Genomic DNA, 23,787 nt, shown 5'->3' on the forward strand with positions numbered 1-23,787 from the left:
CTAAAACATCTGGAGGGCACCAGATTGCCTATCCCTGCTGTAGGTTATGTATGTGTTGGAAAATGAGAGGAAGTGCAGGCTGAGGAATCAGGGCTCCTCATCAGGCCTGAGGCCAAGGAAAGCAGGTTAAGCAGTGTTTGGCGTCTCCACCCCTGGCTCAATTTCTAGGCACCCAGCCAAGCCTGAGGGGAATCCTCCTTGGCCCAGGTGCTCTCACCCTTAAATGCTGCCCCCTAGAGCACATTCACTTCCCGCTTTCTCGCCTAGACCCCTTGCGATGGCCATCTCTCACAACACAGAGACCGCATCTCAGTTGCCTATCAACTGGGCAGAGCCTCCTCTAATGTCATCCCTTGCAACAGATGGGATTGCACCTCCATTGCCAGGGCAATGGGGTCCACACAGGCCTGGCCCTACCATTGGGCAGAGTGAGGTGGCAGATGCTGGGGCTGCCTCCTGGTCATTCCTCCTGGTCATTCCCCTTTGTTGAAGGGCAGAGCTATGTATGTCACACAGCCTGACCTAGGCCCCTAAACTAAACTACTGCCTCAGGTATGGTGGAGGACACTATCCCATTGCCATTTATCTTTCAGCTTTCTCAGAAAAGAAAAAAACCTGTTGCCTGACTCCAGTCAAGTGGTACAAATTACTTATTTAGATGGCATGTTTACAGAAGGGATCCATATGACAAAATTGCTACAACTGGTTAGATGTTTGCTAGTAAATAATAATTCAAAGGTCCCAACAATCATCACCGTTACACCACATTAAATATTTACTACAGGAGCCCGAGAAACCAATGTCAAGTCACCCTCATGAAAACTTACAGATTCCTTTATTAGCTGGATTTGGTCTCTTAATTTAGAGGAATGGTTTTTATGGCACACGAACAGTTCAAGGACTTCGCTGACTTTGGAGCCTTGTGGCAGCCCAAAGCTCTTTTCAAAAGCTGTCAGATCATCATTGCAGGCATAGGAAGCATCGTTCATCAGAATCTAAAGAGCAGATCATACACCACTGAACCTGATAAATAAGTACCAATTGACAGGGGCAATTCACACACAGGGATTACAAACCAGTAAGAGGCCCACAGTTGCATGGTGCAGGCTGCCACTCTTTTGCTCTGGATCTTATAAGAGCTGCCAAGGTTGCCATTGTTTTGTTTCAAAAATACACAGCTGGAGCAGAATAGGTGGCGCAGATCAGGGTGGAGCCAGGGCAGGCTGATGAATTAGGACCAGAGCCTGCAGAATCTGGAGTTCACTAGCTTTTAAAAACCTAACAGTCAGAACCGGTTATACATTCAGCAGTATACATTCATGCTAACGCTTTTAGTGAGCTGAACCATTCCAGGCAAAGGTAAGGGGTTGCAAATTTGAGTTCTTCCCCATGAAAAGAATTCCACGCGTATAGTAGGGATGTCAGAGAAATCCACAACAGAACCAAATGAGTTTGGATTTTGATGAATCTGACTGGTGGATTCCTCAGTGGACCAGCTCTCCCCCACCCCCCATTGGGCAGATTCTGCCTTGTGGAATATTTTTCTAACTTTCCTGATTTTGTGCAAATTTTGTCCTCGAAAAATATGCCAAAAAAAAAAAGCCAAAAATGTGCATTTCCCCATCATAGTGTAAGCATGAAAATGCACCTTTGGGGGGATTTTGCATATTTGGGGTGAATTTGTGCAAATGTACATCTGCGCACATTCAGGAATGTTAAAAAAAATCTGATTATGTTGATGGGCAGACTGTGGAATGAAAGGCACCTGACAATCCTCAAAACACAGACGGAATGGATTTTACATGGTCCATACATCCCTAACATATAGAAGTATAGCAAGTAAGGAATACAGCTAGACCAATGTTTTCCCCCTGGCACGGTAGAATGTCATGTACAAAGATTTTTAAAAACAAGAGAAAATGCAATTAGGGATGGGTGAGAAATTCATTCATAAAAATGCGGACTTGCCTAATTTTGCACATTTGAACCAGTATGCAAACCAATAAACTCAGTTATCCTTCAAAATGAATTTTGCAATGGAGTTCTCCAATCAAAAAATGTGTAACTTAGAGAAACATGCAAACAAAAATGTGTATCTTAGTGAAAAAAAATAACATTTAAAAAATCCGTTAGGAAAATTGCTTGCAAAAATGTATCTATTCTGCAAAATTGTGTACAAAGATCCATGTATTAGGAGAAATGTGCAGAAAAATGTGCACACGTTTTCATTCACATTTTTTAAAAAACCAAAACCTCATAGTTCAGGATGAATCGAACTTATGATCCGAAACATTCTCAAAGTTTGGGACAAACAGAAATTAAAGTTAAAAAAATGAGAAACAGAGAGAAACCGAAACTGAGACACGTGTTCCTGCCTGGATGCAATTCTCTACCTGCAGCCAGAAGTGGTACAGTCCAGATTTAGATTCGCCACTTGATTTGCTGAATGTATAAGCTCTAAGATTGGTTATCTCTGAGAATGCTGATGTCTTCTGAATTACCTAGGGAGGTGGTGGGCTCTCCCCCACCGGAGGCGTTCATGACGAGGCTGGACAGCCATCTGTCAGGGATGCTCTGACTTGGATTCCTGCATTGAGCAGGGGGTTGGACTGGATGGCCTTGTAGGCCCCTTCCAACCCTGCTATTCTATGATTCTATGATACTATCAGCAACCTTAGTGGCACCGCAGTGTTTTCTCCCTGTTGCAGTTATGGCTGCACACTCCACCCGCTCAGGCCCAGGAGATGCAAGACAGGCAGGCACGGCAGAGCACTGCTGGGCCCTCAACTTGCTGCCCCCACCCCTTCTGATGAGCAGGTGATGGGATGGGCACCTGTCAACGTGAGCTACCTGTTTTAGCCCCACAAAGAATGTCCCGGCGTCCATGTGCATGAACTCTTCTCTTTTAGTGTTGTGCACCAAATGCTCCAGGTTTTGAAAAGCTTCTGTAATACATGAAAAAAATACATCATCATTTTAAGATGGCACAGCAGTTATTTTTCTTGGGAGCCAGAATTTGTAGGGATGCAAAACATAAGTGTAAATATTGGGTTGCACCCAATGGCGTCCTGCTGCTCGTGCTAGCTAATGGCAGTGGTAAAGCAGCGATCAGGTCAGAGTTCCTGGGAAAGAGAGGAGGCTGCAGTCTTCTCCCTTCCCCAGTGACCCCAAGCCAGCTGGGATCACCACTTTACCACCAGCATTAATGGGGGTAAAGCAGCGATTGGGCTGGGGAAGGGAGGAAGCTAAATTCTCCTCCCTCCCCCTGCAACCCCAAGCAGGGGTGTGTGTGTGTGTGTCTCCTCACAACCCCAGTATATGTATGTGTGAGTATGTGTCTCCCCCACCCATGTGTGTCTCCCGATCCCCACCCCAGTGTGTGTGTATATGTGTGTCTCCTCACAACCCCAGTATATGTATGTGTGAGTATGTGTCTCCCCCACCCATGTGTGTCTCCCGACCCCCACCCCAGTGTGTGCGTATGTGTGTGTCCCCTCACAACCCCAGTATATGTATGTGTGAGTATGTGTCTCCCCCACCCATGTGTGTCTCCCGACCCCCACCCCAGTGTGTGTGTGTGTGTGTGTGTGTGTGTGCGCGTGCGTGCGCGCGTACATGTACACACACAGACCCTGGACCCCCCTGGCAAAACTGGAATTGGCCCTTGGGGCCAATATGGTGCATCTCTGCCACAGAACAACCACCAATCAGATGCAGTTTCAAGTGACATTCAGTCCCGTTGGCTGAGCAAAGCTGGTATCAGCGGAACAGAATATAAAAAAATGCTATGTTTACTGCTGTGCCCCATGACGCACTCAGAATGTTTTCCATCTGGCAGGGAGCTTTAGAGAAGCATTACCTTTAATGAAGTATGTATTCTGGAGTGTTACATTCCTTATAGCGGCATCCACAAGAGAGAGTTTCTTCAGAACTGGCCATTGAAACAAATGCTGATCTGCCAGCTGCAGCTTATTCACAAATAACGTTCTGTAGATATGATAACGAAAAAAAGTAAAATGAAAGAGCTGCCCCTGCCAGGAGCACAAAGGTTAATAGAGAGTTGAAACAGGTTCATTTTAACACGTATTTGGGGTGTGTGATATATTTGGAATTTAAAAAACATGAAAATACACAAACTAGGATCCAAAAGGATGTATGCAAGCATATTTTGAGTGCATGTGCCCAATTACTTCCAAGAGTTTCCTTTCAAAAGTTGCTCCCTCTGAACCTTAGCTGCTTTTTTAGATTCTCCCAAGTTTTTTTTTTTAAAATTTAAGCTGTGGATTGGGTGTGGAATTAGTTTAAAGAGAAAAATGCCATACATGTGTCTTTTCAAACTCTTCCCTCATCCAGTTTCCAAACTACTTTTTCAGCATGGGAGCGTTACAGAGCAGTTTGGGTGATGGGGTGGTAAGTCTGCTTTTGAAATGGAGAGTGGGAAAATGGTGCCCACCTGGACACAGGCCTTCACCCCTCTATATCCTGAGCGTAGTCTGCCATCATGCACACCAACGCACAGAAACAATTCCCAATGAAATTAATGGGATTTGCATAGATAAAAAGCACAACATGCAATATCATAGCCTTACAGTTGGATTTTGCAATTAAAAAAAGCAAAGCTTAAAACATGAATTCTGAGTTTCAGGGTATGAAATTTGAGTAAACCTTGAAGTTCTGGATAGATGTGGCTGCCTATTTTAACTACTACTTCTCCTTCTCCTTGCTATTTCTATACTGCCTTTTAATAGAAATTCCGAGGACTGTTTTATATCATACCACTATGACAGAACTCTTTGACTTACAAATATATATTTGAAGTTACTAAGGGTGTAATACTATGCATGCCTAGACAGAAAAAAGTCCTACAACTCCTCATGGCTGGCTGGGGCATGCTGGGAATTGTAGGAATTTATCTGTCTAAACATGCAGAGGATTGCACCTTAAGGGAACACCTTAAGGGACTGCACCTTAACTGCACCTTAAGGGAACACATATGTGCCAGGATTTTCTCCTGGGCCCAGTGCACATGGAGATGCTTTGTGAGGCGATTCAGTTTTAAACCAAATTTTCATGACTTTGGATTTGCTACTCCCATGGCACGTGTAGCCAGGTAATGTGGTGTATACATAAAAAAGAAACCGCTTTCATGGGGCGAACAGCACCTGAAACCATATTAGTGCAGGTTTGTGTGGGCAGAGTCCCATGAGTAGAACGGAACATAATTGCCTATTGTGACATGATTAGCCCCCCTCTATTGTTTCACACACAGTTTAATGTTGGTATAAATGTTACATCAGAATGCTGAATCTTCCTTTAAAATATTTATTTATTTATTTATTTATTTATTTATTTATTTCATTTCATTCGCCCAATAGCCGAAGCACTCTGTACTCTTGTACTCCGCACACGCGCAGCTGTGCACGTATGTTTCCCTGCTTCATAATACTATGCAGTTCATCATAGTAGGGGCATGTAGCCACATCACTGCCGGACTGGGGGAGTTGTGATTTACTACCTAGTGGTATTTCAACCGCAGAGATTCATTCAGAGCTAGACCAAGCTTCACTTGTTCCCACGGTTTATCATTTCCTGAGAAATATGTTCATTTCTATGACCCAACCTAAGCTGACCCCCACCGCCATATGTCAAGGAGATCAAGGATTTCTAAGTATTTCCAGGAAACGCCACGGCCCTTGCTCCCTGCATCTGCAGCCGCCACTATGCAAAGCTTCAAAGGAGTTGCAAAGAAGCTACAAAGGAATAGAACCTTTATAGGTGCGGAGGTGCACAAAACTGAGGTGGGACTTCTTTTTAAACAAGGACAGCCCACTTAAGCTGATGCAACATCAAAACACTACGGTTTTTGACACACCCCTCACCATGCCCACTAACATGCATTTAATTCAGGGATACAGGGCTCACTCAGAACCGCACGGAAGCCACGTTAAAGGGAAAATCCATCGCACAACATCTTTGCGAAAACGCAGCTTTAAGGCAAGAAAAGCCATGATTGCTGCGGAGTGGGGATAATGTCGTGCATTGTGTCCGTGTGTGAGGTGAAGTAGCACCATAGTAATTTCCTAGTGTAGATTGGGCCCAGGCGATTTTTCTTCCCATGTAAAAACTAACAATGCGCAAACCTGCCTTGCCAGAAAGATCCAGCAGGCGAAATACTTATTTCTTGTAACACTTACTGAGTAAAGATAAGGGGCATGAAACTGTACGCTGGACAAGTCAGAAATTAAGATATTGCTTACCTGAGAAACAAAGAGGCGACATCTTCAACAGCTATAATAAATCTCTCTCTCCCTCCCTCTCTCCTCACTTATGATTGCTGTCTACAAAACACTTGCTTGGGAGTAAGTGAAACTGATTTCAATGGGACCCGCTGTCACATCGACTTAACCTTTTTCCTACGCACCAGGAGCACATCCCAGGGCGCTTTTCAAACTCGGAGAAAAGGCTTTCTAAAAGTATGTGTGATTTGTCACACAGGACAGTTGGGAATGTATTAAATAAAAGGCTTGATGCTGGATTGCGGCCTAGGAATCTACGAATTTAAATTCTGGTCCTGCTGACAGTTACATATATCTTTATGATGTGTTTATCTTACTTGGGAGTAAATCTCATTGATTCCAATGAAACTTAACTTCCTTACACTTAGGACTGCTGCTCACATTTCATTGAGTTCATTATCATTTAAGCATGTGCTTAAAAGGCTTTGAACGTGGTTTGAATATTAAGCGTTTTTTCTGTAACGTGTACAGAACTGTAGAAATAATATGATATAATAATAATATGAGTAGTGCTAACAATAAATAACAACAACAACAACTTTTTCAGGCTAACATCTAGTAATCCGCTTTTACATAAACTAAATGCAGTGGCAGCTGGTGACTCCAGGTCTAGAGGGGCGACGATTCCATTCTGGGTTTTAGTTACAACCAGCCAAAGCTCTAAAGGTGCTATTTAAGGTGCTGAAGTCATTTTGGGGATAGGTTCCAAACCTTGGGTAGCACCTTTAGAGTTTTGGCTGGCATTAACTAAAACAGAGAATGGAATCACCTCCCCTCCAGGAGTGGAGTCTCCAGCTGCCACATTAAACGTAATTTTTTGTGTTCTCACTGCACACAGTAGCACTTTTGGACCTTCTTTGAGGTTCCAGTTTTATAATAGAAAGACAGCCTAATCTTTATGCATGTTCACGCAGAACTAAGCCCAATTCAAGCAGTGAGATTTAACCCCCACTAACAGCACAATCGTACAGAATTGACACTTGTTAGACTGAGGACTGCAATCTCTGGGCCCTCCACCCTTCCAAAGCCCTGCGAGCAAGAGCCAGGCAGGGCAGGAGGAACGAGAAAGGTGGTTTTGCCTCTCATTCCTCCAACAAAGCTAAATGGGCCTCTGAGCCCATCTAAACCACATACCTGGCTGGGGGCAGGGATGGGAGCTGAGAGACTTACAGTTGTGGTGGATCCACAGCTGCTCCTCTCCCCTCCCTGGGCCCACCTTCCTTCCTCCCTCCCCAACCTCTCCCAAGGTCACAACATTGGCTTCAGAAGAGGAAGCCACTGTGGAGCTTTCCATGGTGGCTGGGAAGTTGTGGGGATGTGGTGGACATCCACAGCCAGATCTCCTCGTTTGTGGTTGTAGCTCTGTCTCCCACCACACAGGAGGAGTTCTGAAGCATCCCCTGGCCCCTCAGATGCTGTCTTGGGCCCCCAGGATTGCTCTCTAAGTCAGGGGTCCCCAACATGGCATCCACGGGCACCTCCAATGACACCCGCAAAGCTCTTCACTCCCTGCCCCCTTCAAAAAAAGATTTTAAATAAAATATTGAAAAATGTTAGGGCACCTGGTTTTCCTCCCTGTTCCTGAGCCTGCCACTGATCAGCGGGCAAGAAGAGAAAGCAAGGCAAAGGGATAGAGGGGGGAGAAAGAGCAAGGCCAGAAGCTAGGAGTGGGGAGAAACAGTGAGGTACAGTGGTGCAGGGAGAGAAATAGCGAAGCTAGAGGCAGAGAGTGGAGACAGAGAGAGAGAGCGCGCAAAGGAGAAAGGTCTGTGTGGATGGAAGAAGACTGGGTGGGCCAAGAATCAATTCTTTCCATTTCCCCCTCCCTCCCAGCTTCTAGCCTTGCTATTTTTCTCCTCCCTGCCCACCACCTCTAGACTAGCCAGCTCCCCATGGCAGCCATTATGTGACTAGCCACATCCTCCATGGAAGCCATTTTGTGGTGGTGCCCAGAGCAGTTTCTCAAATTCCCAAATGTGCCCATGGGTCCAAAAAGTTAGGGGATGCCTGCTCTAAGTATCTTTAAGATTGCAGCAGAATACTCTTGGTATTCAGCAGGCGCCAACAGCTTTGGGTGCCGGTGGAAGACCCATCTCTTCACCCAGCCCTTCCCTGACTGATTCTGCTGCCTAGTTTGTTAATTGTTAGTCCTTCTTTTTTAAATGTCTTTACACGTTTCGTGTTTTAATTTTTGTCTTGTAAAAAGCTAGGAGATATCTTTTTGGATATGATAAGTGGTCTACAAATTGATTAAATAAATAGATAAAAATCTAGCAGCAGATATTTAAACAATATGGGCATGCTCCAACCAGAATTAAGCACTAGTAGGTCTCACTGATGTCACCTGAGAGAGACTTAAGCACATGCTTGAGAGATGTCACTAGGACTTTGGTAGGACTGAGATTATACATTGGTTACCAGTAGCTGATATTCAATAAAGCAAAAATAATCCTTTGGGTACTGAAAAGTGTGACTTACACGTTCAGAGGTTTGCAACTATCATCTGTAGAATTACATTCCAGGTCTTCATTCCAATTCTGAATGATATTATTGCTGCTTGTATAGTATTGCTTCCATATTTCACTGATCACCGGATACTGCGATATGAGATGAACGATGTTTTGTTCAAGCCCAGTAAAGATCTTCTTAGGAGATCTATTATTGGAAATCCACTGTTGGAATACCTAAAACATTTAAAAGAAAACCAAATTTTTCAAGATGGGTACATTAGGCAAAACAGAGACAGTATTTACAGGGCAAAGAGAGTTATTGTCTAGTCTCTTAGTCCAAGACTTGACCAGTTATGTAAGGTGACCTGTCTTCTTATTGTACAGGTGCTAAATTTCCTGCAAGTCTTCTGTGAGGGACTTTGTCAAAGGGTTTTCTGAAGTTAGATATCTGTGGAGAAAGACAAGTGGAGGAGGAGGAGGAAAAATTCCTCACCAAATCTGCCTTAGGAAAAAAATCTTTCTTGACTGCAAGTAGGGAGGTCATGTTAGAGCTACTTCACACATTCCATGTCCATCACTTGGTTTCTGCAGCTTCAAATGATCACTTGCAACGTAGGAATGAGCCAGGACAGATCTGACACTACCGTCAGGGCTTTCATGTAGGGATGTACGGCTTACTGCAAGGATGCAAATGGCAGCCGCTATGACGGCCGCCATTTGCGGCCACAGCAGCCCGGCAGCAGCCGGGAGACCAGCCACTGCTGCCTCATCCACTGCCATCGCCGGAGCCACAGGATCCGCTGCTAGGTACGTTCCATCCTGGGGGGATTCTGCAGGGTGGTGGGTGGGGGAGGCCATTGGGCCATGGATTCCGGGGGGGCAGATTCTAAAGAATCTGGCCTCAATGGAGTCCGTGGCAGAATTCTCTGACATCCCTACTTTCATGTTACCTCAGAATCTAGCTGAGAAGAAAACCCATTATAAAGGAAAATTGTGTTGGGGCATAATGCTGCCCAACCCAGTGTCCTCATATTTGCAAGATACTATGTCAGAGCGATTTTTGAAATTACCACATTTTGAGAGCGTTAAGTGAAACTTGGATGGTTGCAAACACACCTGAGCAAGATCAGGGCACGTTTCACAACTTAGGGCAGCCTTCCCTGACCTGGCGCCCTCCAGATGTGCTGGACTACAACCCCCAGTATCCACCAGTCAGTACTGGCTGAGGATGCTGGGAGTTGTAGTCCAACACATCTGGAAGGTGCTAGGTTTGGTAAGGCTGACATAGGTTGTCATTGTCAGGGCAGGGGAGATTTTTAATACTAAAGAAATTCATTTTACTTTGTTAGGCAGCACAGCTAAAAATGACCCATCTTCAGCCTATTTTTGCCTTCTTCATTAAGATGACAAGTTTCAAATTAATTACATGTTCGGTATAGAGTCTGTCCCCTTCATGGATCACTGCCTTGTTGTGGTGAAGGGGCTTGCGTAACTCAGTGAAGCCATAAGCTATGTCGTGCAGGGCCACCCAAGACGGACAGGTCATGGCAGAGAGTTCTGACAAAATGTGGTCCACTGGAGAAGGAAAGGGCAAGCCACTCCAGTATTTTTGACAAGGAAACCCCATGGAACGTATCACAAAGCTAAAAGAAATGACGCCGGAAGATGAGTCCCTCAGGTCGGAAGGTGTCCAATATACTACTGGGGAAGAGCAGAGGGAATTTCCAAGTAGCGCCAGAAAGAGTGAAGCGGCTGGGCCAAAGCCGAAAGGACACTCAGCTGTGGATGTGTCTGGTGGTGAAAAGAAAATCCGATGCTGTAAAGAACAATATTGTTTAGCAATCTGGAATGTAAGATCAATGAGTCAAGGTAAGCTGGAGGTGGTCAAATATAAGATGACAAGATTGAACATCGACATCTTGGGAATCAGCAAACTAAAATGGACAAGCATGGGCGAATTTAATTCAGGTGACCATCATATCTACTACTGTGGGCAAGAATCCCTTAGAAGAAATGGAGTAGCACTCATAGTCAACAAAAGGGTGGGAAAAGCAGTACTGGGATACAATCTCAAAAACAATAGAATGATCTCAGTACGAATCCAAGGCAAACCATTCAACATCACAGTAATTCAAGTCTTTGCCCCAACCACTGAGGCCGAAGAAGCGGAGGTTGATTGGTTCTATGAAGACCTACAACACCTTCTAGAACTAACACCAAAAAAGATGTCCTCTTCATCATAGGGGATTGGAATGCTAAAGTAGGAAGTCAGGAAATAAGCAGGATAACAGGCAAGCATGGCCTTGGTGCACAAAATGAAGCAGGACAAAGGCTAGTAGAGTTTTGCCAAGAGAACACGCTAATCATAGCAAACACTCTTTTCCAACAGCACAAGAGGCGACTCTACACATGGACATCACCAGATGGTCAATATCAAAATCAGATTGCTTATGTACTTTGCAGCCAAAGATGGAGAAGCTCTATACAGTCAGTAAAAACAAGACCTGGAGCTAACTGTGGCTCAGATCATGAGCTGCTTCTTGCAAAATTTTGGCTTAAATTGAAGAACATAGGGAAAACCACTAAACCATTCAGGTATGACCTAAATCATATCCCTTATGAATATACAGTGGAGGTGACGAATAGATTTCAGGGATTAGACCTGATAGACAGAGTGCTTGAGGAACTATGGACGGAGGTCCGTAACATTGTTCAGGAGGCAGCAACTCAATCCATCCCAAAGAAAAAGAAATGCAAGAAAGCAAAGTGGCTGTCTGATGAGGCTTTACAAGTAGCTGAGGAAAGAAGGGAAGTGAAAAGCAAGGGAGAAAGGGGAAGATATATCCAACTGAATGCAGATTTCCAGAGAATAGCAAGGAGAGACAAGAAGGCCTTCTTAAATGAACATTGCAAAGAAATTGAGGAAAACAATAGAATGGGAAAGACTAGAGATCTTTTCAAGAAAATCAGAGATCTCAAGGGAACGTTTTGTGCAAAGACGGGCAAGCTAAAGGACAAAGAAGGCAGGGACCTAACAGAAGCAGATGAGATTAAGAAGAGGTGGAAAGAATACACAGAAGAACTATACAGGAAAGGTCTTAATGTCCCTGATAGCCATGAGAGTGCAGTCACTGAACTTGAGCCGGACATCCTCGGGAGTGAAGTCAAGTGGGCCTTAGGAAGCATTAGTAACAACAAAGCTAGCGGAGATGACAGTATTCCAGCTGAGCTATTTAAAACCCTAAAAGATGATGCTGTTAAAGTGCTGCACTCAATATGCCAACAAATTTGGAACACTCAGCAGTGGCCACAAGACTGGAAAAGGTCAGTTTACATTCCAGTTCCAAAGAAGGGCAATGCCAAAGAGTGTTCAAACTACCGTACAATTGCACTCATTTCACATGCCAGCAAAGTTATGCTCAAAATCCTACAAGCTAGGCTTCAGCAGTATGTGAACTGAGAACTACTGGAAGTACAAGCGGGGTTTCGAAGAGGCAGAGGAACTAGAGATCAAATCGCCAACATTCGCTGGATCATGGAGAAAGCAAGAGAATTCCAGAAAAACATCTATTTCTGCTTCATTGACTACGCTGAAGCCTTTGATTGTGTGGATCACAACAAACTGTGGCAAATTCTTAAAGAGATGGGAGTACCAGAGCACCTTACCTGTCTCCTGAGAAACCTGTACGAGGGTCAAGGAGCAACAGTAAGAACCAGACATGGAACAACCGAGTGGTTCCAAATTGGGAAAGGAGTACGACAAGGCTGCATATTGTCGCCCTGCTTATTTAATTTATATGCAGAGTACATCATGAGAAATGCCGAGTTGGATGAATCACAGCCTCACAGGTCAGAATTAAGACTGCCAGGAGAATTATCAACAACCTCAGATACGCAGACAATACCACCCTAATGGCAGAAAGCGAAGAGGATCTAAAGAGCCTCTTGTTGAGGGTGAAAGTGAGGAGTGCAAAAGCTGGTTTGAAACTCAACATTAACAAAACTAAGATCATGGCATCTGGTCCCATCACTTCCTGGAATATAGAAGGGGAAGAAATGGAAGCAGTGACAGATTTTATTTTCTTGGGCTCCAAGATCACTGCAGATGGTGACTGTAGCCATGAAATTAAAAGACGCTTGCTCCTTGGGAGGAAAGCTATGGCAAACCTAGACAGCATAGTACGAAGCAGAGACATCACCTTGCCGACAAAGATTCATCTAATCAAAGCTATGGTTTTCCCAGTAGCAACATATGGCTGTGAGAGCTGGACTACAAGGAAGGCTGAGCGCCGAAGAATCAATGCTTTCGAACTGTGGTGCTGGAGAAGACTCTTACGAGTCCCCTGGACTGCAAGGAGGTCAAATCAGTCAATCCTAAAGGAAATCTACCCTGAGTGCTCATTGGAAGGACAGATACTGAAGCTGAAGCTCAAATATTTTAGCCACCTAATGCGAAGAGAAAACTCTCTGGAAAAGACCCTGATGCTGGGAAAGATTGAAGGCAAAAGGAGAAGGGGATGGCAGAGGGTGAGATGGCTAGATAACATCAACTATGCAATGAATATGAACTTGAGCACACTCCGGGAGAGAGCGGAGGACAGGAAGGCCTGGCGTGCTATGGTCCATGGGATCACGAAGAGTTGGACACAGCTTAACGACTGAACAACAACAACATAGAGTCTGTGTAACCCAGTGGCTGCGAGGTCATATTTATATGCTATGAGCTCAGTGAGAGCATACCTTTGTGTAGAGTTTGATCTGGTTGACAGAATGGACAAGATAGGCCTTGGCTTCCAGCCACGGTGAGAAGATACAGCTTTCATTGTCTCCTTTGTCCACTTCAGCCCCCAACACTGTGGTTAAGACTGAACACACAAACTGCTCCAGTGTACCTTTGGTGGGAATCTGGCAGGAATAGATGAGCATGTCAGGGTATCCCAGGTATCAGCTTACTTATTTGACAACAAGGAACAGCTTTCAATAGGAACTATAACCCATCAGCATGACCCAGCAGTGTCAGATAAATACACACACACATAAAAAACCCATTGTTGAAAACTCCATCTTGAAACAGATAAGTTGTGTCAGCTTTGCCTAACCGGCCTTGTGGCATGCTGGTTTAAATGATCATCTGAGCTACGTCTTGAACAGCATCATAAAAAAATGGCATGGATCCTGTGCATTTAAGAGGTGGCTGATAGAGAGAACTTCAGCAGCTAAAGCTCTTCTCATCATCCCTTAAAATCCATTCAGCTACGCAGCTGAAATTCCTGCCTGCTGGCCAGTTCTTAATATATTGGGTGACCTCCACTGGACTCAAATCAGAAATAGGCAGGTGATTAGGAGTGGCATCGGAGAACTTGTAAAAACAACACCTTCTCCCTCTTTTCTTTTCTTTTTTATAAAACTTCTCAATTGGCTCATGATTATTGAATATATGGAATCCCTTTCCAGGACACGTGCACCTAGGACTTGTAGTGTAGGGATGGGAGAAGGCAGTGTATTACCTAAGCAACTGTGCATCATTTCCTTTCTTTCCATGTATTTCATGCATGACTGCTATTGGATATTTTTTTTAATTGGTTGATTGGTTTGTTGTCAACAAAGCAAGTCTTTTTTCCCCCAAACTGTTGAACTCAGAGGCCTGGTTTGCATGTAACAACAACCCAGAGTATGGGTTGTCATTGAATCGTGGGTTGTTGTTGAATTGTGGGTTGTTGCTACATGCAAACCCTACTCTATGGTTTGGTTATGGGTTGCTAACTAGGAACAAACCCAAGGTTTGTTGTTGGGGTGTGAACTCTGAGTTGTTTGTGGTTAACAACCCATAGTTAAACCATAGCGCAGGGTTTGCACATAACAATAACCCATGATTCAATGACAACTCATACTCAAACTGTATTCAAACCATACTCTGGGTTGCTGTTACAGTATGTGTGAACCAGGCAGAGGAAGTTCCCACCCACAACAGCCAGACTTATTTGCTTTTTAAAGGTATAATATTAGCATGCATTAATGGCGAGGGTGCACATACAACTCTGGACTTTTCTGGCTTGGAAATTCCTGGCCAAATTGATTGCTCAAGTCAGGGCTCCGAAGCCAGGGTGCTATTCTGGAAATTACATGCCCACTTAAAAAATGCAACTCAATCTCAGCCATCAACAAAGATGCGCCAATGTAGCACTGCCTTTTTCAGTGCCTGAGCTGAGAAATGAAGATTACCCAGTTCGTAATATTCTTGATTTAAATTACAAACAGATGATCATTTTCAAGGGCAAGAGAGTTGGTCTCAAAATACATCCATGTTTTGAGAGGCAGACCCATTTCCCTTTCGAGCCTGCTATTTTCAAACTTCAGTGGCGTCATCATTAAAATATTACAATTCAGTTTTGCAAATGGGGAGCTGAGCTGAGGCTGAGGAAAACTAGCTCACCAAAGCCACCTAGTGGGTTTATGGCTGAATAAAATTTTAGGACAAACAGGAGTGCCTCACCTACAATGCAAGGAAAAAGTATAGTATTGTTGCCATGTTTTAAAAAATAGTGCGTTGATCAATTGGGCTTCTTTTATTTATTTTTATTTTTAAAAAAATCTGTCCCATCTTAATAGCAAAAAGGCTCTCAGAGCAACTTACACATAAGCAATACAACAGAGCTACAATAAGCACTAAACCAAAAAAGTCACAATGCATTTCAATTCAATTTCAGATCTTCATTTTATTTCGACACTCCCCTATTTACCATGGCTTTTTTCCTTCCACTAACTTCCTCTCTCTCTCTCTCTCTCTCCCTCTCCCCCAACTACTTCCTTCTTTTAATACTAAGGCTCTCTAGGGATAAACCTTTCAACAACCCCCAAACAAGGAAGTACCTATAACTATAAAGATACAACACCCTGATATGACAAACCCTTATACAATATCACTTTGACAGAAACAAAATTCAAAGTGATCTTGATAGGCTGGAGAACTGGGCAGAAAACAACAGAATGACATTTAATAGGGATACATGCCAAGTTCTGCACCTAGGAAAAAGAAACCAAATGCGCAGTTACAAGATAGAGGATACGTGGCTCAACAATGCTACAAGTGAGAAGGATCTCAGAATTGTTGTAGATCACAAGCTGAATATGAGCCAACAATGTGATGCAGCTGCAAAAAAGGCAAATGCTATTTTGGGCTGCATTAATAGAAGCATAGCTTCCAAATCCCATGAAGTACTAGTTCCCCCCTACTCAGCACTGGTTAGGCCTCATCTGGAGTACTGTGTCCAGTTCTGGGCACTACACTTTAAGAAGGATGCAGACAAACTGGAGAGGGTTCAGAGGTGGGCAATGAAGATGATGAGGGGACTGGAAACAAAGCCCTATGAAGAGAGACTGAAAGAACTGGACATGTTTAGCCTTGAGAAGAGAAGACTGAGGGGAGATATGATAGCACTCTTCAGGTACTTGAAAGGTTGCCACAGAGAGGAAGGCCAGGATCTCTTCTCAATCATCCCAGAATGCGGGAGATGGAATAATGGGCTCAAGTTACAGGAAGCTAGATTCCAGCTGGACATCAGGAAAAACTTCCTGACTGTTAGAGCAATACGACAATGGAACCAATTACCTAGGGAGGTGGTGGGCTCTCCCACACTGGAGGCATTCAAGACAAGGGATCTGTCAGAGATGCTCTGACTTGGATTCCAGCACTGAGCAGGGGGTTGGCCTCAATGGTCTTATAGGCCCCTTCCAACCCTCCTATTCTATGATTCTATGTGTCTATGAACCTGCTTTGTGAAACAGTATTCTGCATATCTCATACTCTTTATTAACTGTGGGTGTGTGCATCTACATATTACTGATGCTGATGAAGTTTCAGTGGAGGAGCTCAAAATGTGAACTATGCAAAAAAGGGCACTGCGTTTCAAGAAAGGCCCAGACCCCCTGGGACTGACTCAGAATGCCTTTTGCTCACCACCCCTACCACCAGTCCCCCCTGTCAGATCTACCCACCCTTAGAAAGAAAGAAACAAAACACCTTGCTGATATGCAGGAGCATCATTTCAAGCCCAGGACAGAGTCATACAGCTGTCTAGTGAGTCCTGCTCGCCACCTATTACACCTAGGGATGTTGGAGAAATCCACAACAGAACCAAAGAAGTACAGAATTTCATTAATCCAGCCCACGGATTCCACAGGGGACCAGCTTCTCCCCTTGTTGAGTGGATTCTACGGACTTGCGGACCAGTTTTCCAACTTTCTCACATTCTGTGCAAATTTCGTTGTTGAAAAATACACAAAATTTAAAAAAAAACAGCCAAAAATGTGCATTTCCCCCAAAGGCTAAAGTGTGAAAATGCGCATTTGGGGGAAATTTGCTCATTTTGCTCGTGCACATTTGCAAAGATGCACATTCGCACAAATACAAATTTGCACAAATTCAGAAAAAAAACAAATCTGATTCCATCAATGGGTGGGCAATGGAAGGAGAAGCACCTGACAATCCGTGAAATGCAGACAGAATGGATTTTACACATTGCATACATCCCTAATTACACCCTCTCCTACAGTGGCCAGGTTTGTTTGTTTGTTTGTAGACTGCCCAATAGCTGAAGCTATTTAAATACAGATTTAAAACACCAGAGCTAAAAGATTAGGAAGATTAAATGCTAAAATACTGGGAGAATAAAAAGGTGTTCACCTGGCGCCGGAAGGAGTACGTCAGGGAAACGTCTCTAGGGAGCTCATTCCACAACCAGGGTGCCACAGCAGAAAAGGTCCTCTTTCTGAAAGCCACCTGCCTCACTTCCTTTGGCAGAGGTTCTCAGAAAAGGACCCCGGAGGATGATCTTAGGGCCTGATTAGGCACATATGGGAAGAGGGGATCCTTCAGATAACCTGGCCCCAAGCTGTTTAGGGCTTTGAATGTTAATACCAGCACTTTGAATTGGGCCCAGACTTTACAGTTCTCTACTTGAAGAGCTGTCAGAGGACAGTCCTGTATTTGAAGGCACAATCCATTTGAAGAGCTGTCCAGGCCAAGTCCAGTTTAAAGTCAAAGAACCATAGGAAGGGTGAGCAGAGGCCTTGAAGTTGCCCATCAACACCTGGACAACAGATCAAGCAGGCCCACACGTCACCTGACTAGTCTTTCCCACTTGTGAGCGATGCATTGGATTGTTACGCTTGTGCACCCCACTTCTGAGAGGTAACATGTTTCAGAGGCTCCAGCTGCTCCCCCTCAGCTGTCTGGGGATTTACTGCAGAGAGCCAAAATCAATGCTTTCCTCACTGTAGATCCACTCTCTGCCAACCTGACTTCCTCCTACACCACAGGCCTCACTCGGCCCCTCCTCTTGACCCAGTAGAACCAAAGGTTACCAGCTCAAGATTTACAGAGTTGGGGATGGGGCGGGGCGGGGGGACACACCCTGCATCTCTTTGTAATCAGAGGCACTGAGTTGTGAGGGACCCCCGGCAGATCATTTAGACTGGGCCCAAGCACATAACAGTATCTGTATTCAAATTATAGTTATAGTTATTTCTAGATTTGCATCTATACATATACCTTTGCATATGCACAATGGTATTTATTTATTTTAATGTTCATTGCATTTATATCCTGCCTTTTTCCCTATTGCAAGGAACCCAAGGCGGCTTACCTTATCCTCCTCCTCTCCATTTCATCTTCTCAACAACAACCCTGTGAGGTAGGTTGGGCTGAGAGTCTGTGACTGGCCCAAAGTCACCCAGTGAGCTTCCATGGCCGAGTGGGGACTAAAACCCATATCCCCCGGATCCCAGTCCAACACTCTCACCATGACACCACACTGGATCTCACCACAATGGTATCCTCTATCATCTTCTTTTTGTGATGGATCCTCTTTTTTTGCAATGGGGAAGTGGCCACCCTGCCCTCCCCCCTTCACAAAGGATTCTTTGTTTGCTTGTTTGCAACAGGCAGACCTGGAAGGGGAGGGAGCTCCATGAGCTTTTAGAGCTTGCACATCACTACCGTATCAATATCATGCACGTAAACACACAAAGGTGGCCTTAGCATCATACGCCTCCAGTCTGAATCTTGTGTTTACCAAGGACTCAGCAGGAGACTTGGGCAAACCACTCTCCCTCACCCTCAGCCTCCATCTACAATATGGAGAGAATAAGACTGACCTACTCTGCAGGGTTGTTGCAAGTATTACCGCTATATAAAATAGGTGAAACACTTTGCACACTTTGTGTTATATTTTATATAACCCTAAGTATTATAATGGAAATAAGCAGTAACCTGGGGAAGAAAGCAGCAGTATTAATCAACGAGTAACAATGTTTTCACAAACTCACCTTCCTTAGCTTTATGGTATAGTTTAGTATCTTTTCAATATGAATCTTTTCCAATCCAAACCGTGATTCAAGTTCACTATAAACAACAAACGGGTTCCATATGATATCCGAAAGAGAGAGAGCATATTGAAAACCTGTAAGAAGGGGAAATCCAGTTTATATATTTTACATCCCTTCCTTTTTGTCCTTTCCCATAACTCTCATGTGGCAGGCCCCATAGAAAAAAGATCAACCAGAAACTGATCTCAAAACCCAGGGTTTGATTGTTAGGGTTCTGTAGATGAATCTATAAACTGCAGCTCTTAACAATCTTTTGCTAAGTTATTTCATTTTTTTAGGTATGTCTTTAAAATGTGTCCAGTCCGCCCTTCATTCAAGAGATTCCAGGCTGGTGCAACAGATATACACATTATTTAAACAAAAAAACAAATACAATAGTAGTATATCCTTCATAACAATTACAGACTGGAAGGCAGCGAAAGACAGTAAAACTACAAGCGGACATCAGACAAAATAACCTTTTAATGTGGCAGGGCAAGTTCAAAAATCTTAACTTGGTGCCAGAAAAACTTAGTGCACGTGTACTGCAGCTCCGCTAAGGAAGGTGCTTGGAATATGACCTCAGCTACGAAGATCTTAAAGCACGGGAAGGCTGGTATGGGAGGAGGCACTCCTTCAGGTTTTTTGGCCATTGGGGGCTTTAAAGGTAAGTACCAGCACCTTGATTTGGGCTTGAAAGCAAATAGGCAGCCAGGGTAGGGTTGTTGTTTTTCTTAAACAGGAGTAATATGACTCCACCTGGCTGAACCTGTTAAATTTCTGCCAGCCATGTTCTACACTGAGCACTAAACAAAACGTCCTAGTAATCACCAGCACTGGCGCAAGCTGTCCCGCTTCCCGAGCCAGAGAGCGGGCGGGCTCTCCGGAGAACCACATCAGCCAGAGAAAGCAGCTGGCATGGCTCGTCCAAGAGCTGGCCCAAAGGCCTGGCTCTGCAGGGCCCCTTCCTCAGAGCCAGGCATGATGGGAGGGCTATCCCAGGAGATCAACTGTACACCTCTCCCACAATGCCTGGCTCTGAGGAAGGGGCCCCTCAGAGCCAGTCATTTGGGCCTGGCTGGCTCTCTGAAGAGTCACTCCAGCCATTTTCTCTGGCCAGCACTGCTCTCCTTACTGAATCCACAGTTTGTGCCAGAGGGCAGGAGGCTGAGAGCAGTTGCCTCTCGTGTTTTGCTCTGAGGACCGCCTTAGAGTAGGGATGGCACAGGCATCCGATTCAGTCCAGGGATCCAGCGGACCTGCTCCTGCCCTCACCCCCGAGGCCCGCTCGCCGAGCCCCGCTCGCCGAGCCCCTGCCCCTGCTCGCCCCTTGCCCGCACTTGGCAAATGGTCTGCACTCAGCCTGGCAGCCTTCTCGAGCTTCGCAGGCGCCACTTCCTGAGAAATAAAATGGCGATGGCAAAAATGCACAAATTTGCGCACACGCGAAAATGCGCATTTTTGCGGATGTGCATATTTGTGTATGCACGAAAATGCACATTTCACTAAAAATGCACATTATTGTACACAAACTAATGTGTGCCTTCCCAAAAATGCACATTTCACACATGAGAATATGCGCATTCACCAAAATGCACATTTTCGCACATGCAGAAACGTGCATTTCTGGGATCACTTTTTTTTTTTTTTAAGAAATGGTGACCACAGAGCTAGATGAGGCTGCTGGGGTGAATGCGGGCTGCTTGACGAGAGTGGGAGAGGCTCGAGCGCAGTCTGGGGACCGGTGAGCGGGGCTGGGGGCTGGGCAGGAGTCTGGAGCACCCGGGGTGAGTTCACACATCCCTACCTTAAAGCGAAACAGAGGGCAGGTGGCTGCTCTGTAGCCTCCTGCCAGCTACTCTCTCACTGCGGCATTTTCTGCAGTGGGAGAGTGGAACCAGCGGGCTCTACGACGCATCTGCTGTAGTGCCACCAGGTGGGCGGCAACAACAGAGAGCCCCACCAGCCCCTCTCTCCTGGTGTGGCAAGTCCCATGGTGAGACAGCAGCTGGCAGGGCTCTCTGGAGCACCAACTGTGGCGCCACCTCACATCAGGAGGCTCTCCTGGTGGGGGCAGGGGGACTGCACACTTTGTAGCTCCCCCTGCTCCACTGCCCGAAAAAAGTCAATACTTTTTCTCTTTATTAACAGCCCACCTGCCAGGAGGGGTGGAATTTCGGGGGGGGATGGGTAGGGAGAAAGTTAAATTCCTGAATCACCATGGTCCCATCCAAATTGGGTCCATGCACACTTATACCAGCACAAGGAAATCTATCGTGCATAGCTCAACTATACATGATTGCCAAAATGTTTAGTTTTGCCCTAATTGCAGCTTCTGAGTAGTCTTCAAGGGCGGGCCCCCATATAATGCATTACTGTAGTCCAGCTGGGAGGTTATCAGGGCATGGATCACTGTGGGCAGGCTAGGGGCAGGCTAGCTCTGTCCAGGAGCAGCCGCAGCTGGCGAAAGGCACTCCAGGCCATCAAGGCCACCTGCATCTCAAGTGACAATGCTGGATCAGGGAGCACCTTCAAGTGCTGTACCTGCTCTTCCCAGGACAGTGCAACCCTGTTGAACTCTAATCTCCCAGACCCAAGAACCGCCTATCCACAGAACTTCCAGATTCAGCTTCAGTTCACTGGCCCTCATCCAGCCCGTGACCAAATCCAGGCATCGGTTCAGCACCTGTCAGGTGACAGCCTTGTCTTTCTCAGGTGAGAAATCGAGCTATCTAAGTTACCAAGATCTTAGACAAGTACACATGCTTCTACATTTGCAAATCTGTTCTGGAGTTTTCCTTCTCAGAGGAAGCCCTGCCTGGGAAATGTCTCCCCAGCAGTGGCATCCACCAGCAGCCAGTTGTGGGGTGGGAGTCAGGCTTCAAAGGTGCAAGCGAGGCACTTGGCTTTTTGCCTCAGGTTTCACAATGCTAACTCTGCCCTCTGTTTATTAGGTTTCACTGGCAACCAGTGTGGTGGTGTGAGGGGAAGGAAGAGGTGGGAAGAGGCCAATACTGCTGAGTGCCAACTAAGGATGTATGAGAATTTTGTTTCAGTTCATGTTTGACTGGAATTCTCACAGTTTGCACCTTCCAGAACTGAACAAAGACCCAAATACAGTAAGAACATAAGAAGAGCCCTGCTGGATAAGACCAAGGCTCCATCTAGTCCAGCATTCTGTTCACATAGTGGCCAACCAGCTGCCCGTGGAAAACCCACAAGCAGGACACGGGTGCACCAGCACCTTCCAGCCCATGTTCCCCAGCAACTGGTGTACATAGGCATACTGCGTCTGGTACTGGAGGTAGCACATGGCCATCAGGACTAGTAGCCATTGTTAAGCTTCTCCTCCAGGTATTTATCTAACCCCTTTTAAAGCCATCCAAATTGGTGGCCATCACTACATCCTGTGGTAGTGAGTTCCATAGCTTAACTACACGCTGTGTGAAGAAGTCCTTCCTTTTATCTGTCCTGAATCTCCCACCAATCAGCTTCATGGGATGACCCCCAGGTTCTAGTATCTGCTGTTGAAGTCCGCACAATTCCGAGCTTGTGATGCGATTCACGGAACGAATGAACAAAAAAGATGCATTCGAAAAATGCGCACCTTTGAAGAAAGAGCACTTTTGAAGAATGCACACAAAGAAGATGCATTCGAAAAATGCGCACCTTTGAAGAAAGAGCACTTTTGAAGAATGCACACAAAGAAGATGCATTCGAAAAATGCGCACCTTTGAAGAAAGAGCACTTTTGAAAAATGCACACAAAGAAGATGCATTCGAAAAATGCGCACCTTTGAAGAAAGAGCACTTTTGAAAAATGCACACAAACATACACTAAATGCATGCAAAAACACATACATTTCAAAACTGTGCACAATTGATGTGCACATGTGGGGAAATGCAAATGAAAATATGCACACATTTTTGAGTGAACAGCAAAAAAAACACCACGCTCACATTCTGACATGTACACGAGTCAGAACAAGCTTCAAGGTGGGATTCGGACAACTGCAACAGGCTGGAAACAGGGGTTGGCTGGCGTGCAGCTGCTGACTAGCTAAGAACACCCAGGACAGGCACAAGCACTGACATCCAAGTCAACAGCAACGCAGCTCCACCATGCCAGTTCCCACCATTCCTTCCCTCTGCCTCACGTCCCCTGCCAGTCCCTCCTTGTCTTTGGTTGTTGTTCAGTGGCAGCAGGCAGCCTCTCCCTTCCTCTTTTCTCTCAGCATGTCATCTCACACCAGCTACTAAGCACAGCGCTCTGTCTTCTTGGTTTCTCCTGCAGCTCCACGATGCAGTTCCCTCAAAGTCAGCCTCCGACATTCAGCGGGGCCTGGTGCCGAGATGATGTCGTTGCCATGGGGCTTAATTTGATAAACACAGATGCAAACTGCAGAAACTCAGAGGGAAGCAGCAGCCCTCTTCCTACCGTGACCCAGCGTGGGCCAAACGACGCTGCGCCGCGCCATTTATCTAAATTAGCGTGCGTGTTATTCTGCATGTGGCGCTGAAATTGTGAGCAACCAAGATGAAACGAATAAATGAATGACTGTTAAGAGAACGAGAACACTGTGCAGCCTCATTTGAATAAAGATTCGACTGCTGTGTGCCTGTTTCCCAGCAGGGCTTCTGAAGCATGGATATCCCCCACACACACCTTGTTTATCT

General features: G+C 45.3%; 1 protein-coding gene across 1 annotated transcript in view; it reads right to left on the minus strand.

Annotated features, from left to right (window-relative positions):
• LOC146344595 (ATP-binding cassette sub-family A member 13-like) overlaps positions 1–23,787 on the minus strand; it is a 74,954-nt gene that overhangs the window by 29,288 nt on the left and 21,879 nt on the right. Inside the window, exons 8-13 of the mRNA XM_084859803.1 lie at positions 19,073–19,206; positions 13,487–13,651; positions 8,775–8,980; positions 3,860–3,987; positions 2,851–2,945; positions 828–995 (exon numbers count right to left, since the gene is read on the minus strand). Of these exons, the coding sequence (XP_084715929.1) occupies positions 828–995; positions 2,851–2,945; positions 3,860–3,987; positions 8,775–8,980; positions 13,487–13,651; positions 19,073–19,206 (896 nt within the window). The remainder of the gene's footprint in view (positions 1–827; positions 996–2,850; positions 2,946–3,859; positions 3,988–8,774; positions 8,981–13,486; positions 13,652–19,072; positions 19,207–23,787) is intronic.

Source organism: Heloderma suspectum, chromosome 5 (genome assembly GCF_057233095.1).
Source record: "Heloderma suspectum isolate Gila_16-S chromosome 5, 16-S_ref, whole genome shotgun sequence".
NCBI lineage: Eukaryota > Metazoa > Chordata > Lepidosauria > Squamata > Helodermatidae > Heloderma > Heloderma suspectum.